The sequence below is a fragment of the Camelus ferus genome, chromosome 16, assembly GCF_009834535.1.
Source record: "Camelus ferus isolate YT-003-E chromosome 16, BCGSAC_Cfer_1.0, whole genome shotgun sequence".
Classification (NCBI taxonomy): Eukaryota; Metazoa; Chordata; class Mammalia; order Artiodactyla; family Camelidae; genus Camelus; species Camelus ferus.
Window position 1 is genome coordinate 18356301 of NC_045711.1, and position 17345 is coordinate 18373645.

The 17345-nt window shown below is 61.8% G+C and overlaps 2 protein-coding genes across 5 annotated transcripts; one reads left to right on the top strand and one right to left on the bottom strand.

Moving 5' to 3' along the window:
• The first annotated feature begins 1709 nt into the window (after positions 1-1709).
• B9D1 (B9 domain containing 1) lies at positions 1710-11719 on the top strand. Of its 3 annotated transcripts, none has more exons than XM_032498958.1 (7): positions 1746-1902; positions 3340-3408; positions 4274-4385; positions 7721-7817; positions 8781-8873; positions 11110-11177; positions 11442-11719. In XM_032498958.1, the coding sequence occupies exons 1-7, from the start codon at positions 1840-1842 to the stop codon at positions 11582-11584; spliced, it is 645 nt and encodes a 214-aa protein (XP_032354849.1). In that variant the 5' UTR covers positions 1746-1839; the 3' UTR covers positions 11585-11719. The 3 variants fall into 3 exon arrangements, with proteins under 3 accessions (XP_032354851.1, XP_032354849.1, XP_032354850.1); XM_032498959.1 differs by having other exon boundaries at positions 1748-1902; positions 8811-8873; XM_032498960.1 differs by lacking the exon at positions 3340-3408 and having other exon boundaries at positions 1710-1902.
• A 1569-nt stretch (positions 11720-13288) lies between these two features.
• Positions 13289-17337, bottom strand: EPN2 (epsin 2). 2 transcript variants are annotated; one of them, XM_032498962.1, is made up of 3 exons: positions 16754-17337; positions 15617-15618; positions 13289-15088 (listed from the first exon to the last, which is right to left on the bottom strand). In XM_032498962.1, exons 1-3 carry the CDS (start codon positions 17106-17108, stop codon positions 14819-14821), a joined length of 627 nt encoding a protein of 208 aa, XP_032354853.1. In that variant the 5' UTR covers positions 17109-17337; the 3' UTR covers positions 13289-14818. The 2 variants fall into 2 exon arrangements, with proteins under 2 accessions (XP_032354853.1, XP_032354852.1); XM_032498961.1 differs by lacking the exon at positions 15617-15618 and having other exon boundaries at positions 13289-15112; positions 16775-17322.
• Positions 17338-17345: the final 8 nt, after the last annotated feature.

Below are 17345 nucleotides of genomic sequence, written 5' to 3' on the forward strand. Positions count from 1 at the left end.
CCCTGCACAGACCCATACAGACCACCCCAAGAGCTGCACAGGGTCCCCCTGAGGCTGCCTCACACCAGCACCTGCAGAGACGCCTTCCGCCTCCAGTCCGACTGTCCTGACCTGAAGGCCAGCCTGCCCAAGGGCTCCTGGTGCACCAGCCCCCTGCCGGCCCACCCCACCTCGATTCCCTGGCTCTTGTGGAATGCAGCCCCAGGGGGTGGGGACCAGGCCTAGTGGCATTAGGAGGGACTAGAGGGGCAGGTGGGGGCCATCTCAGGACTGCACCCCTCATGGCCCCCCAGAGACTCTACTCCATGGGAAGACTCCCCCTTTTGGTTCTGGGGGAACTCGGGGCAGCCTTTGACACAGCTGGGTTCTACACTACAGAGTTATTAGAGAATAGCAAGTGTTTTGTTGAAAACTGACTTTTGTGTAATCCTGAGAGCCTCAAAAGGCACAAGGAGGAAAGAGGAAGGAGACAGGTGGTGGGATCCACAGAGACGCATGTTAACTGGAATGGGGAGATGCAAGGGAGGGAGTAGGGATGTGACCACGTCCCTGGGGAGGCCGATTCCCACCTAAGCCCCTGCCCCCACCCCTCCCGCCTCCCCATTCTCAGCCTCAGCTGTCAGACAAGTGATGCTGGCAAGTTTCTTTGCTCACCTGGGGGGGAGGCGTCCGGGGGCCCAGGCTGGCTGTGAGCCTCCTTCTCTCTCCCGCACAAGGTGTCTGATGGGACCCCCCAGGTCTGCTCCCAAGGCAGCAGCTGGCTGCTGTGGCGGGGGGGGGGGGGGCTGTTACCTGGGTTCCCTGCTCGAGGCCCAACCTCCCTGAAGTCTACACATCTGTTCAGCCATTCTTTTCCTGGATCCAGGAGGTTTCTAATGCCGCCTTTGATACCTCTCGGCCAAGGGGCGCCCCTGGGGCTGCCCCAGGACCAGGCAGAGGAGGCAGTGAGCGCCCTCAGCCTGTGGGGTCCTAGGTTTGAATCCTGGCTCAGTTACTCACTTGCTACCTCTCTGAATCTGCTTCCTTTTTTGCGTAATAAAGACGTATTCAATTATTCATTCATTGCACTAGCTGCCAACAGTGGTCACACGAGCCAGGAAGCAGACACAAGGTTGGCGGGGGCCCCCAAGCTCGTGGAGTCTGGGTGGGAGGCAAGCACTAGCCGGAACTGTGACACTAAGAAATGCGCAAGTACGAACGGCGGCGGGTGCTGCGAGGAAGCGCGGGTGGCCCGCCCCGTGCAGCGTCCTGCAGAGCCCTGCGCTCGGGCTCGATGGCCGGTGCCTGGATGCCGGGTGCTGCCCCTCCGGGGGCCTGCTTCCCCGCCGCACACTGAGGCGCGGTGGCTCAGGTTGAAGGGTTTTTGAAGCCCCTCCCAGATTTGTTTAATAAACTTATTTTGCAGGGTGGGGAGGCGAGGTTTCAAAAGCCACAAGGGAGCCGCCTGGCCCCAAGGGGACTCTCAGAACCCGGGCCCGGACCCCGGCCGTCGGCGGCCTCGCGCTCCAACTCCACGCACGGTGGTCGTCGTCTCCGGTGGGCTTGGCGGGGCCGAGTCCGAGTGGGTGACCGGATCCGGCGGTGGGCTGGGCTCCGCACCACCGGGCCCACCCCCGCCCCGGGCCTCGCGCGGACTGTCCCCGGGTTCCGGCGGACCAACGTGGCCCCCGAGTCCCGCCTCGCACCGCTCCGCTCCGACTGCGCCTGCGCCCCCCTCCCCCAATGCGTGCACCCGCCTGCCTTCGCGAAGCTCCCGTGTCCGGGAAACTTGTCCCGGGCGACCCGCCGTCCGTTTCCAGGGCAACTCGGCGCCTCCTAGCAACCGTGCTCAGCCCTGCCATGGCGGCCGCGAGTCCCAGCGTCTTCCTGCTCATGGTCAACGGGCAGGTGGAGAGCGCCCAGGTGAGCGGCCGCGGTCCGCACGGGGCCGCCCCGTCGCCAGCCCGCCCAGCCGAGCCTCTCTGCGGGGGAGGGAACCAGCGTTTGAGCGGCGTGGCTCGAGGTCGCCCCGGCCCCTCCGCCCCGATGTGCGGCGTGGGGACACGTCTAGGGGCAGAGCGAGGCCGAGGCCACCCGGGGCCGAGCTCGGTGGAGTCTCGGGCAGGAGCCGCGGCTCGACCGGCACGCCGGGCCTCCACCTCTGGCGATCCGCGCCGGCCCGTGCGCCAGCGGGGCCCCGCACCCCGACCCTCAGGTCCTTGAACGCGGCTTGGAAGGGAGGTGACCCGGTTAATGGGATCCAACGGTGGTGGTAGGCTGCCGATGTCCCGGGGGTGTGTCTGTCAGACGGAAGGGGACCCTACCCTCCATCCCTCGCACTTCGTAATAACCGTCTGTTGCTGGTGTGAGATAAGATACATGCCAAATCCATGCGCAGCACCGCTCAGTCCTCACAACCCTGTGAAGGAGCTATTACTCGCATCCCCACTGTACCGATGGGAAGGGGCAAAACTGGGATTTGAAACCTGATCTGTCTGACAGAGCTTTGCTAGAGGGCCCTTCCAGGCTGTTTTTAGAAATACTGTATTGTGAGGACTAACTGAGCTGGTGTAGGTAAAGCTCTGCCAGGGCCTGACTCTCCGTGGGCATCTCCCACCTTCCTGTTTCATTAGGGACGCTGCCCCACGCTCCCATCCTGTCTGCCTCCCCTTGACTCTGCGCCCAAGACTGCTTTCCCCTTTTCTGTCCCATCGGGGTCCCTCAGCTGGGTTGGGTCACACTGTGCTCCAAGCAGCCACCTCATCTCTGCTCAGGGCCCCTCCTTTCGCGGGCCTTCAACTCCAGCCAAGCATCTGCTCTGTGTCCTGACAGCCTCCTGTCTTCTCAGACCTTTTACTTCAGCACCATTTCCTTAGACCTCCTCCTGTGCCCACCCCTGTGCCAAGTGCTAGGGACGCAGAAGGGTCTCAAACCTGCCCCTTGTTTCCAGTCTGACGGGGTTGGCAAAAATAATCACAATCAGTGCTGTGATGGAGGGAAACACCAGTGGCTGCGGGAGCTGGGATGTGGCCTCGAAACAGCCTGGAAGTTAGGGCAGGCGGCTGGCGGGTGAGCTTTGAAGGACGAGCAGGAGAACTCCAGATGAAGGAAAGGCAAGGGCATGTCAGACTGAAGGCAGAGCCCAAGCAAAGGCCCAGCAGCAGTAGCAGCCAGGGAGTCTCCCCTGGACCCACATCTCAGGCCCAGGCCCTTGGCTGAACTCTACGTCCACACCCGCGCTGTCTCGTAGCCCCTACCTGGTGCCTCGCGTTCAGAGTCCCTGGTGGCTGTTCCTGTCTGGCCAGCAGCCGGCCTCTGCGTGAGTCCCTGTGAACAGAACCTGTGTGCTTGCTTCCGCAGTTTCCTGAGCACGACGATCTCTACTGCAAGTACTGCTTTGTGTATGGCCAGGACTGGGCCCCCACGGCGGTGAGCTGCACTCCCGGGCCTCCCGGGCTCACAGCCTTCGTGACTATTGGGGTTTCTGAAGGCTCCATCACACCTTTTCCCCTCCCAGCTCAGAACCATTTGAGAGATGGACACTGAGTTTAGGGGGGACATCAACTCTCCAGGGCTCGGCCCAGCATATGTTCGGGCTGAGGCTCCCTCTAGACATCCTGGCGGAGCTTCAGGGTCAGCAGCGGGTGAGGGCGACGCTCCTCTGGAGCGCAGACATGACCTCTGGCCGGACACGGGAGCTGGGAGCCACTCCAGGAGGATAGGCGCAGGCGGAGGGGCATCCAGACCAAGGAGGAGGCAGAGCAAGGGGGTGGGAGCCCCAGCCAGGGGTGGTGGGCCAGGGAGTGGGGGCAGAGAGGGGCCGGGGGGCAGCAAGCCAGGCCACTGGCGACTTGGCAGAAGCACTTTGGTAGAGTGGGGGCCAGGGGTCAGAGGTCAGATTGGGGTGGGTTTACGAAAGAAAAGCCAAGAAGGATTGGGGCCTGGTGGGTACTTTGTGGGGAACAGAGGGTAGGGGAGGTGGAGCCAAGGCGCTTCATTTTGTGACAGAGGATGGGATGGCGCGGGCGGAGGCGGTGCCCAAGAGGGAGGGACGGCCTGCTGGAGCCGTCCCTTGGTGAGGCACAGGTGGAGGCGGCCCCCAGGTTGGCAGGCCCTCCTGGAGGCAGATTCTCAGAACCCGGGAGCTACATTCTCTCTCAGCTCCCTTTGTTGGGGGTTCGCGTCTGGGCCGAAGATGGTGAAGAAACAGCTCTCCCCAGTGGCCGGTGGGGGGCGGGGGGTGCGTGGCAGCCTGGAGCTGGGACACTAGCTGTCCCTGTCTTTGTCCTCACAGGGGCTGGAGGAAGGCATCTCACAGATCACGTCCAAGAGCCTGGATGCGCGGCGAGCGCTGGTGTGGAACTTCCCCATTGATGTCACCTTCAAAAGTACCAACCCCTATGGCTGTGAGTCTGCCCGGCCACGTCCTGCTGCCACTGCCCGTCGCCTGGGCCCTTGACAGCTTTAAACCGTGCTGTCAGCCACCTGGCAGCTCCCCCCGCCCACTCTCTTCTCACTCATCTCTGTGCACTTGACCTTTTGGAGGTTCAGGGGGAGTCAGATGAGGCCCAGACTGGACCTTGGACAGCGCCTGCCTCCCTGCAGGGCCTGGCGGTCTGGCTGGGAGGGCTGAGTCCAATGGCTCTCCCTGTCCATCACGCTGTGCTTCCAGCCAAACCCGAGCCACCTGCTCCTTCTCCGGGTCCCTTCTCCCCGGGACAGCATCCCCCACCCTACCTCTGGGCTCCTTCCCAAAGCCCTCTGTGCTTGCAGTGTTTGCTTTCTCCCTTCTCTGATAGTTATCCATCACTCTCACTTGATAAGCACCTACTGTGTGCAAAGCCTGGGGTTGTTTCCACTGGAGCTGTGGGTACTCTCCCTATGTGGGCTTGGCCCAGCCTCCACATCCTATCTGGGCTAGATTTTTCTCTACTTCTTTTCTTGTGTTAGGAAACTGGTGTCACAAAAAAGTGACATCATTTCCCTTCAGCTTCACATCTAGCAGCTGAGCATGGATCTGATCTCGGGTCCATCTGATCTCGTGCAGGTCTGGGCCTTGATGCCACGTGCGCAGGGCCCAGGCTTACCATGCGCAGAGGGTCTGGGGCAGTGGCTGCCCAGTGGGCCTCCTGGGCTGGGGACCACCGTCCTGTTGTCACTGTCTGTAAGTAAACAACTCCACCAGCTTCCTGGAGCAGGGCGCTAGGTAGCAGGCCAGTCCCCTCCTGCCGAGGACCGCGGGGGAAAGGTGACGCAAAGATGGAAAAGCAAACCACAGCACAGCGATTTGAAGGAATCAGACAGCTGGCAAAGTAGAAGAGACCTGACAGGCCAAGACCCAGGGAAAAAGGCTCCAGAGACGAGGCCTCAGGTGTAGCTCCCCCAGAGGAGCCTGCTGATTCCAGCAGATGCGACTGAACGGCTGCTCGAGACTTCTGACGGCTGCTCTGGGTTCGGGATGCAAGAGGCAGGAAGATCCTGCAGCCTGGGCCCCACCGTCCTCAGAGCGCCGCCCCCAGAGCAGGAGACGCGGAGAGGGGTGGGCGGGGGCTGTGGCCTGGTGCCCCCCCCCCCAAACATGGCAAGAGACTCCCAAGCCAAACAGCCACAAACGGAGTCTGGCAGCGTGCCCGGAGGACGCATGGCCGTGGGCCTGTAGGGCTTCTTCCAGAAACAGCGGGTCTGTGCGGCGTCTGAAATCAGCAGGTGCGACCGACCCCATTAAAAAGGAGAGAGAGAAGTCACGGCCATCCCCATTAACGAGGGAGGGACGATAGAGTTCAGCGGCATCCGTGACAGATCTCCACACGGACTCAGGGCGGACGTCGCCTTTGTAGTGAGACAAGGAGGAGGCTCGTTCCCACCGCCAGCGTCGCACAGACAGAAGGAGGAAGAATTGGAAAAGGAGGACGAAAACTGTCCTCGGTCACAGATGACGTGGTTACATGTGGAGGATTTCCGAAACAACCCACAGGAAATTACTAGGATTAGTAAGTCCGCATGGCTGCCAAATAGAAGATCGACATACAGAACTCAGTTGCTTTCTGTATAGAAATAGAACATTGGTGTATTCCGTATAAAAAGTAAGTAGAAACTGGTATTTTTAAAATGAGTTCTTCACAGTAATATCAGGTGTAACCTGTTGTATGAGGTAATCAAGCTTCATGATGAAGCACAAGCACTAAGACAGCTCTGGCTCCAGGACAGACAGACCGCCAGGGCGCCCGGGGCAGCCAGGACGCAGGGCAGGAGCGTGGCTGGGGCGGTTGGATTCACACAGGGAGGGTGGTGAAGCCTGGTCCCTGCTTCATATGATGCACACAGCATCCACCCCAGATGGACACACAGACATCAGAGAGATTGGAGCCGTGGTACCCAGGTGAGGGGAGACTTTAAAAGGATTGCTCAAAGGAGAAGACCCATGGACTAAACTGTGTTAAGGTTTCTATCAATCAAAAGTCATCATTAAGAGTAAAGAGACACAGCCGCCGAGTGCGCGCACACACACACACACACACACACACACACACACACACACACACAATGAGAAGTTAGAAGCTGGGCAAGAGGCTGGAGCAAGCACCACACAGAAAAGGACGTTCAGGCGACCAAGAAACAGAGCAAGCTCTCAGCTTCATTAAAGGAAAAACAATTACAATTAAGGAAAATGCCAATTAAAGCTGAAGGGAGCTGCCACGATCCAGGCGCCAGACCTGCCCAATCAGGAAGAGAGCGCACACTAGCCGGGCGAGGACCCCTCGGGGTGGGCCGCAGGGTGCTGGGGTGCGCCCCTGGGGAGAACAGCTCTGCGATCTTTAAAGGCCTAATGTCCACGCCCTGGGCGAGTCCCTTCTTGAACGCATGCCCAACAGAAGTGGGAGCCAGGACCAGACGAGTGGAGGAGACACCACCCTTGCCTCCTTCAGGTCTCAGGTGGGATGTTGTCCCGCGTTGAAGACCCGGAGACCCTGGACAGGAAACAGTCTGGATGAAGCCAGAAACGTGCTGGATTCACAAAGCTGATGCAGAGGCAGATGTATACCGTATGATTCTGTGCATAAATAATATTCAGAACACAGGCAGAACCAAAGGACTGTATTTGGGATGCGTTCTTTGGCAGTGAAACCTTCTGGGAAAGAAGTGGTTGGCTCTGGGGTGGTGGCAGTAGCACACAGGCCTCTGTGTCTTCTGAGGCACGAGGAGGCCAGGGGCCAGGGCGGGGGTCAGAGCCTGGCGGGCGACCCCCAGGCTGATGACGCCTCCTGCGCGTCCAGAGGACGGGCGTCCTGACACCGCTGCAGGGACCTGATGCGGGCGGCACGTGGGGTGGTTAGAACTTTAAAGGAAGGTGCAGGGAAGGCCTCTTCTTTCTCTCCGACCTCCCGAAGCCAGACACCCCCGGAGCCGGCCCCTCTCGGGCCCATAAGCCCGTGTGGTGCGTACTTGACTCTGACCGCCCTCCTCAGAAAGGAGGGTCCCAGGAGCAGGCCCTCCGGCCGGGTCACAGCTGTGGCCCCATCCTGGCTTTGTGGAGGGGCGTCCGGCAGAGCTCAGGGCCTGGCCAGCAGGTTCTGCTCCCCTACCTCCCCGCCTGCCCCTCTGGCTCCTGGGTTGGCAGAAGCCCCTGGTCCAGCCCGGCCCTCCGTCAGGCCTGCCTGAGGGCTTTGAGGACCACTGCCCTGTCCTCTGCCCGCACCTTCTCCAGTCTCCCCTCGCACTGACCTGGCCTTGTCCTCACCAGGGCCACAGATCGTGCTCAGCGTGTACGGGCCGGATGTGTTCGGGAACGATGTGGTCCGAGGCTACGGGGCAGTGCACGTGCCCTTCTCTCCTGGCCGGTAGGTCCTCACTCTGACTGGTCCCTGGGCCACAGCCCATCCCTCGCTGGGCAGTGCTGGCTCAGGACCTGGGCCCCTCAGCTGGCTCTTCCCAAGACAGACTTCACCTCAGGCTGGGAGTGTGGGGGGCCTCCATGGGAGGGGCACAGCCCATAGCTGGGGGACACCCACATCGGGAGGCTGATGCTGCCGCTGGACACCAGGTGGGGTGTAGGGTGTCCAGGCAGAGTTCCTGGGCAGTCGGGGTCAAGGGTTCAGACGCTCGTTTCTCCCCTCTGTGTCCTGCCAGTCCTAACTGAGGCCCCTCTGTGCCCGGCTCTGGCAGCCTGAGGACACAGATGTGCCAGACACGTGTGACCACGTGGGCCAGATGGAGAGACGCACTCTCTCCTGTTAATTGCGGTGGCAGGGTAGAGGCACAGCGTGTTCTGGGGCACAGGGTCAGCTGACCTTGGGGAGGAGGCCTTTGTCAGAGAAGATGAAGGGAGGAGGGGCGAGCTGAGCACTCCGAGTGGCTGAAACAGGAAGTGCAGGACACGAGGGGCAGGGCGGACGGGCAGAGGAGGCAGTGCCCGGCTGGGAGGACGGGACTGGATGGGGCCTGTGACCACAGCCCAGAGAGGTTCAGGTTGTCCTGGGGGAGGGCGTCCAGGCTGGGCCTGGAAGGTGGCAGCACACCTGGAGAGTGGAGAAGCGCAGGCCCTCTGAGGGGCACCGCTGAGCTGGGACTGGTTTCTGCAACCCTCAGCGTCCTCCCGACCCTTGAGAAGAAACCAGGCTCTCCCGAGACTCAGTTCTGTGGGCAGGGCCCGGGCCTTCTGGTCCACCAGGCTCCCCCAGTGCTCAGCGCCCAGCCGGGCACAGCGGGCCGTGCTGGGGGCCTGGGCTCTGGCCCACTGCTGCACGCTCTGAGCCTCCTGCTCGCCGGAGGCTCGGGAAGTTCCCCCGCTTTCTGTCACTCAGCACGGCTGTCTGCGAAAACGTCTGTTCCAGGCACAAAAGGACTGTCCCCATGTTCGTCCCCGAATCTACGTCCAAACTGCAGAAGTTCACCAGGTGAGCTGTCTGGACAGCCCCCGGCCCCTCCTCCTGGCCTAGGAGTGGGGCTGCCCCGTCCTTCTGGGCAAATGGATGCAGGACCCGTGGGGTTGCTAAGGGTCCCTGGGCCCCTTCGGCCACTGTTCCAGCAGCAAAAGACCCTGCGCCTTAACTCTGTGCCAGGTTAAGCGCCTGCGTCAGATGGGAATATGCTCGTGACCTGAGGTGACACCGGGAGGATAGGGTACCAGAGGACACAGCCCGCGGAGCCACAGCAGGTCCCCTCCAGCAGAGGGCTGGACGCCTTCACGCGAGGGGTCTCTGAGGTCGGGGCCGGCGCAGCGGAGCTGGAAGAGCGTTCCAGGCACGCACAGCTCGGTCCAGAGGGGAGCAGCCGGGACGCGGGCGTGGCTCATGGGCCCGACTCAGGGTTGAGGACAGAAGCCCCCTCAGCTCAGCCCAGCCGCCGCCGCTGCCTGGCAGCTTGGCCGGGGCTGGGCTGCGGCCCTGCTTGCAGCCAAGACAAGGGGAGGAAGGAGGCCGACCTGGGCTCCCGGGCAGCAGCCGGCAAGCAGTCCCGCAGGCCTGGCCAGAGCTCTGCTGGTGGAGCGCTGGCGACGGGCCTGGCCACAGGAGGCCTCCTGACTCTGGGGCCTGGGGAGGGGGAGTTCGGGTGCCCGCTGCCCCTACCACGATGGAAGGGCCAGTGTACGCTGGAGGGGACACTATCCACCACAGGGCTGTCGGGGGCGGGGCAGTGCTTCGCATCAGGTCCCGGGGAGGCTGAGGACTTGGGGGGTCCACACAGCTGTCCTGACTGGTGTCCACACTGCTCCATGCCCTGTAGCTCCAAGGGAGGGCTTTGGGCCTCCAACCCTGAGGAGAGGGTTCTGCCGCTGAGAAAGTTAGACCTTACAGCTGGCCAGGAGGTTGAGGGTTTGGCTGATGTTGGGTGGGACCTGGGGGCCATCTCACGCCCTTTGGAGGGGCTCTCGCTGGGGAAGGCAGTTTGATGGACAAAACCTTTGCAGGCAAGGGGTCTGTGGGGCCCTTTGCTCCCACACAATCCCCCTCTCCCTCCCCTCTGCTCGCCCACTGCCCACCACCTCCCGGCCAACCTCCTCGGCCTGGCTGGCCTGCCCACTTCCCGTGTTGGTTTCCTGTGGCCACTGTAACCAATTACCATGAACTTGGTGGCTTAAAACGACAAAAATCAACTTTCTCACTGTTGGACCTGGCATCCTCGGGCAGTGATTCACAGCCTCCGATCTAGTCTTTCCACAGCAGTGGAAAGGTGTCCCCAGAACCGCACTTCAGACCTGAGCGCGGCCGAGGCTGAGAGGCGTGTGCACCGCCACCAGCCCGCGGGGCCTCCCCTGTGCTGAGCAGCAGTGTCCCCGCTCGTGCTCAGGATGTGCTGCTTCCTGAGCTCGGTCCTCACCGCGGCCTGGGAAGCAGGTGCCGTGCCGTTGGAGCCCTGCCCCTTGGATGGGAAAATGGAGGCGCAGGGAGGCACTGAGGTTCCCCCGGCCCTCCCCACCCCCACCGCCTGCATCCTGAGCCCCCCACTCACTGCGTGTCTGGGCCTGCTGTGAGCCAGCCTGAGCAGAGGGGCTGGTCCCTGGGCAGGAGGGGCCTCGCCCAGCCGCTGCCCCCTTGCCTTCGGGCAGCACGGGGAGGACACTCTGGGCTGGAGGTGCAGACTAGGAGAGGTTAACATTTTCTGGCTGGAGTCCCTGTGGCTCCCGGGGTGACCACTATCACCCGCATTACCCTGGAGAGCACTGGGACTCAGAGATGGGACGCAACTAGAAGTGACTTGTCCTGGGTCCCCCTCTACTGAGAGGAAAATGGAGAGAGCCCAGAGCTAGCTCCTCTGCCACCCCCGACCCAGGATGTTTGTTGGACTCTGGGAAGTGGCCCTCCTTCCCTTCCAGGGTCCCCCTTCCCCACCTTGGTGGCCATCACCTTTCTGGGATTTCTGTCAGAGTTGAGGCTGCACCCTCCCAGCCCAGACCTCCCTCAGCTTTCACCCCGTGTGTCAAGCCCCTGGAGGACCGTGATGGGAAAGCATGGTGTCCAGCCAAGAGGAAGCGGGGCAGGAAGCACCGGCTGGTGGAGGCCTGCCAGGCCTCCCTGGCGCCCAGCCTACGTGTTCAGACAGGCAGAGGCGGGTGTGCAAGGGGACCATCCACTCTAGTGTCTGCGACACTCCAGCCCACGCCCTTGCTCACTGGCTCTCCTGTCTTCCCAGCTGGTTCATGGGACGGCGGCCCGAGTACACAGACCCCAAGGTGGTGGCTCAGGGGGAAGGCCGGGAAGGTAAAGTCTGAGCGCCCTACCCCCTACCCCCAGGGGGCAGGCTGTACCTGGGAGGGGGCAGTGGGCCCCAAGTCAGACGGGTGAAGGCTGGGGACCCGCCAGCACACAACGCGCAGAGGGTTGGCCTCTTCCACCTGTCCCCACCGCAGCCCCTTCGCCTCCCGGTGAGGAGCACGGGCCAGCCACCCCCACTTGGCAGGAGAGAACATGGAGGCTGCGGGTTCCCAAAGCAGCCTGGCTGAGTCTCCGCCCTTCTGTCCTCAGTGACCCGCGTCCGCTCCCAGGGCTTCGTCACCCTCCTCTTCAACGTGGTGACCAAGGACATGAAAAAGCTGGGCTATGACACCGGGCCTCCAGACACACAGGGGGTCTCGGGGCCCAGCCCGCCCCAGGGCCTCCCCACCTGAAGGCATCGGCCCCCCGCTGCCCACTGGGACGGCTGTGCGGTCGCACAGGCCTGCGACCATCTGCTTCAAGTGCAGCCACTAGGGTAGAGGGTGGAGAGGGGAGTTTTATGTAATAAAGTGTCACCTTTTCACAGAGCCCAGGCCTGGGACCACTCCTGCCCTCAGCACCACCCACAGGAGCCTGGTCTTGCGTTCGGGCCCAAGACAGGCGTGTTGCCCGCTGGTCGTGCCGGCTGTGCTGTGACCACCAGCCTCCCTCGGCCGGAAGGGCAGCCGGCGCTGGGGGGAGAGGCCCCCAGAGCTTTGTGGCAAATGTCCCAGCAGTGGAGCCCACGACAGGCGCCCGATCTCCTCATGCCCCCACCCGCAGCTCAGGGGAGCCAGCCGCCCGCCCGGGACAGTGCCCAGCGCCCCCCAAGCAGGATGCTGAGGCCCCAGCCTTGCCACCACCCATTGCGGCCTGTTGCCAGGACTTGGCTTTAGCCCAGTCCCCCCGCAAACCCCTGTGCCCTGTAGCTGTCGCAGGGCTCCCAGGGGCTCTGACCCCCCTGCACCTCCAGCCCCAAAGGCGCCCTCTTAGGGGCACCTCTGCGCCCGCTCATCCTGCCCCCGTGCCAGCCACGGGGCCTGAGTCCTTGCTCCCTGCCAGCACCTCCCGCGTCCCTGTCCCAGCTCCCTTGGTGCGCAGGCCGTCAGGCTGCGTGGTGTCCACCTGGACTCGACGGTGCGTCTTCCCTCCGGCTGCCCTGGGCCACATCACCTTCCACACAGATGATCCCGCCCATAACCTGGCCTCTCCCTCAGCCCCCGACCTTGTAATGACCTTGAGCTGTGCCCCCAACAGCCACCCAGCCCTCCCCGTGGGCACCAGGACCAGGTCAATGGCCTCGTGAACTGCAAGTCAAGCTGGCTTCTGGACAGGAACCAGCTCTCTTGCCCACTGTCCTGTGTCTGGGATTGATACGGGTGGGGAAGGACACAACCAGAAACCGCATCATGATACAAATGATAAATTATATTTATACAGTAAATAAGTATCATAGTCAACACAAGTCCAAACCCAGCCACCTGTCCCGGGACTGAGAGAACGGCTGGGCCACGCCTGCACCACCGTGCCGGGCGGCAGGAGCTTGGCGGTCCGCATCCCACACGTGGCGGCGCCAGCGGCTCCGTGATCAGTGCAACGTGCGACAGTGACAGGGGCTGGGCCTGTGGGGGAGCGGGGAGTCGGCGCGGGCCCTGGTGGGCTGTAACATCAGGGCCTCAAGGTCATGTCAGGAAGGGTTCTGGACTGTTAGGAAGAATCCCTGACCCCAGGAGCGAGTGTCCTGGCCCAGCCCCACCCTCCCCCATGGGAGAGGCCAGACCGGCCTCGAATGACTTTGCCCCGGCCCACCCCATGGCTGGGCAGGACCTCTGGGCAAGGGCAGCCCCAGGAGCAGCGTGGGAGAGGAGCCTGAGCGGGCAGCTCTGAATCGGCAGCCTGGCATTTCGACATCGCTCCTGTGCCCAGTGCTAAGGGTCAGGCCTCCTGGAACCAGAGAGAAGGGTAGAAGGGCCCGTCCCCCCGGGAGGGACCAACCACCAGGTGCTGGCTGTCCCTGGCATTCGAGGTGAGGCGTACACAGAGAAGAGTGAGACTGACATGCCAGCTGACCAGACACACGACTTGGGGGGGGGGGAGGATGTCCCTTCCCTGGGGAGAAGCAAGTTTCTCATGGATCTTTAATTTGAGATTTCATGCTTTTATAGTGAGAGGTGGGGGCGGAGAGCAGGGGGGAGAGAGGTGGTCTTAATGCATGTTGGTTAAAAGCTATTCTACGTGAAAATTTTTTACTTCCTCTCCAAAATAAGATGATTATTTCTAAGTGGCAACGTGTGTCTGGAGTTGGCAGGTAGGGTGGGTCTCTCACCCCATCAGTCAGCCTGGGGCCACCCCTTGGAATCACGCTGCAGAGCCCGCTGCCCCCAGACAGGGCCACCGCACACGTCCCCAGCTCTGCCCTGAGTGTGGAGTGAGGCACGGGGATCGCAGGACAGAGTTCCAGATGTCTCTTCCATTCCAGATCGCCACTGTGAACGGAATCTTGTTAACCGGGCATGCCTTCGGTCACAAAAGAGGAGTTCGCTGATAAAAAGCGGTGAGTCGCGTTCAGATGTTAGCGTCGTCTTTAACTCTCTTGATGTTGGTCCATCCGTAAGAAACATAACCTCTCTCACAGGATCTAGCCAAAAAGGCTGAAAGTCAATCAGTTCGGTAATTCACCGGAAAAGGGAGTTAAAGGAAAAGGCAACTGGAGGCTTGGAGTTTTTGTTACTGTTGTAGTGTTTGTTTTTTTTTTTAAATAAACATCATCTTTTACGTGTAATCAAATTTCCATATTTTTTCCTATAAAGAATTTGCTTTAGTTTTTCCATAAGGCATTTTTTCTCTTCCTATTTAAATTTTTTTACAGAGTTAAAACCATAAATAAGAGAATTTAAACCACTAACATGACATGTGCCAGTATCTTCATTCAGCCTGACCTGGTAAATTCTATCAAAACTAGACAGTTAAATAAGAACCACGTTATAAAAATATTAGCCAAAAAAAGACTATTAGATAATTCTGCAAACTCAAATATGAAACTGTCCTAAACAAAATATGTGCAAACGTGTACAAGCATAGAGCACGTGGCAGGGCTATGCTCAGGTTAGTTTAAAGCTCGCTCTAGTGGGTTTAATTCAGGAGTTGCTCCACGGTGGTGACGTTTACTCTGGACTCACACATGAGTCAAGGAGAAGTAAATGTGCACAACTGCCCCCCGGAAGGTCAATGTCAGGGAGCCAGCGCACCTCCCGTCCACACCTGGGGCTGGTCTAGGGTGTCACTGGGGGTGGGGGTGGGAGCCAAATCCTAGGCGGGTGGTGTCCCAGGACCCTGGGCTGGGGCTGGGCCGGCACTGAGCACTCCCGCCTCCTCGTCCAAGGACCCAGGGAGCCCAGCCGCACTGGGGTGGCGGCCAGGCTGGGTCAGGGGCCCCCTGGGAGGCTCAGAGACCCGCCCGCGTGCTGTCCGACGTCTCAGTAAGCCCACCACCGCTCGTCCTGAGAGTCGGGCTGCAAAGACACCCTTTTATCAAAAGAAGCTAGACCGGAAAGCGCTGACCCCCCACTCTCGGACCCCATTCCACAGACAAGGTCCCCTGCCTGGTGTCCTTGGCACAGATGCTCTGCGGCGGGTCCAGGCGGGCACTAGAGGAGGAAGGGGTTGGTGGTGCCAGTAGCCGGGGCTGCCGACGGGGGGCCGCCCAGGCCGCCCACCATGTTCATCGTGGCGGGGCCCAGGGGCGTCAGGGAGGAACCGCTGACCCCCAAGGCGGGGTGTGAAGCCGTGGACGTCACGGAGGCCATGGGCTCCACACCTGGGCTGGGCCCGAAGGACGCGCTGCTCCCCAGAACCGGGCTCCCCCGCAGCTGGTTCAGCGTCAGCGGCTGGGGCTGGTTCACCTGGAAGGGGTTGACCTGGGGTGGCGGCCGCGGCTGCACCTGAGGAGACAGCGGAGGGGCGCGGGCTACAGTCAGAGCTGTGGGGCCCCCGAGCCCGACGGCTGGCACACCACCGGGAGCACAGTGCCCTCCGGCCCGGGCGCCCCATCCCAAGGCAGACTTGCAGGCCGAGTGGTCAGAGGAGACCTGGCTGTGAGAAGGCTGGTGAGTGGCTAGCACTTGGGCTCCTTCAGGGTGAACAGTTGGCACTGCTCCCTTACACTGTTTGCTGAGCTCTGCCACCACAGATGCCCGGGAGAGGGCAGCCGAGGGGGAGGCAGGGACCGCAGCGCGGCCTGAAAGCAGCAGTCCCCATGCTGCACTGGGGACCCTGGCATAATAAAGGCTCTGACAAGTCCTGCAGTCAAGAAGCAGATGCAGCTCCACCGTACCAGGGTTTCCAGAATGTCTCTCACATCAGACAGCTTTTCCACTTTTCAGCCAAAACATCTGCCGATACGCTGCCAAAAAGCACGGCAGCTGCCGGCACTCAGTCTCCAATACAGCTGGGACTCCGCTCACAAAGGCTGCCCAGGAGGGGGTCCCAGGCCTCCCAGCAGGAGATGCCTGCCCGTTCTCCCTGTATCAGCTGCTGCTCGCGACCCCAGGAAGGGACCATGCAGGCTACCCCCAATCAGAGACGAGCAAACTGAGACCTCAGAGCAGGCGCGGGAAGGGCGGGGCCAAGAGAGAGGCCCTGCAGGGGCGGTGGGGCTGCCGCCCCAGGACCCAGGACCTGTTTGCAGACAGTGCTGCTGGGCCCCAGGCCCTGACCTGCACCTCTACAGCCTGTGGGTGGACTCCAACAGGCACTCTTCCGGGGCAGGAACCTGGGTTCCAATCCAGCTCTGGCCCGCAGCCACCCTGCACTGGGGGCAACCACATCCCCACCCATCTCAGGACTGCAGGGCTGGGCAGGACCCAGGCACCGCACACACCCCACTTCTGCCTGAGGGTCCCTGGCCAAAGCGCCGCCAAGTCCTTGGGTCTGAGGCAGAACACCTTGAACGTGACGCGCTCCTGCCCTTAAGGGGCCCAAAGCCTTTCTGGAAAAACTGTGGGGAAAGGAAGGGGTTTCCTAGAGGAAGAGGGCTGCCTGGACTGAGAGCCGAACAAACGGCGGGCCAATCTCCCCGAAGAGGAGGGAGACATCCCAGCAGAGGGAGCAGAACATGTAGTGGAGGGACCCAAGGGTCTCAGAAGGGCGGGAGGGGGACACCGGGGCCTGACCACAAACGCGAGGGCTAGGGCTGGTTGTGAAGTGAGCGTTCTTGGGGTCCCTGGGGGAGGGCTCAGTGGAAGGGCCCCGTTATGCTCCACCCGAAAAGGGGTACTGGGCTGCAAACCCAGGCTCCTCCCCACCCCAGCACGGCCGCCCTCCAGCCGATCCAGAACTGGGTCCCCCCGGAGGGTCTCCCTGGCTGGGGCACCAAGTCAGGGGCAGCTTCTGCTCATGGTCTCAGCTGAGAGGAGAGAGGCTGTCTTCCCCTCCTCACCCGCAACCCCCACCCCAAACTGAACAGCAGCCCCCATGCTCCCCCCACAAGGCCCAGAGAGGTGGGAAGAGCCCCCAGACGTGGGTGGAGAGGTCAGGGCCCAGAGGCCTGCCCCAGAGCCGTTCTCAGGCAGGGCGGGCCCGACGGCAGCCAGAAGCAAGCATACCTGGAGGCAGGAAAGGGTTGAGGGACTGAGCTGGCGGGGCTGGCCTGGTCACCAGCGAGTCCAGGTTCACCAGGGCCGCGTTGGGGCCCAGGAAGGACTCGGGGGTTTTCCGGGCGCCACTGGGCTTGCTTGAGGCGACAGTCTGGGGCTGAGACTCAAAGGGGTCAGGGCTGGTAGTCCCACTGTTCCGGGAGGGCGGAGAGGCCGCCTTGGCTGCAAGACAAGGATGCACACGGGCTGGTGAGCGCGGAGGGCGGGGCCCACGGCCTGCGTGCATGCCTGGCGCACCCAGAGCCAACGCAGACGCGCGCCTGCGCAGAGAGCAGATGGTCATCGCAGCGTGGTTTACAACAGCCCCCACCTGGAGACCAGCGTCAGCACCGGGCAGGTCACACCCAGCCCAAGCCCAGAGCCCAGGGACAGACGACTGGATGAGGAGAGGGAGCTGGACCAAATGAAAAAAGTACCAAATGAAGAAAGCAGGGGGCAGACAGGACGCATGGCAGTCCCCAGAAATACTACGATGTCACTTGGGGTTGCTGGCTAGACAGGAGGAACTGACTTTTTTTTA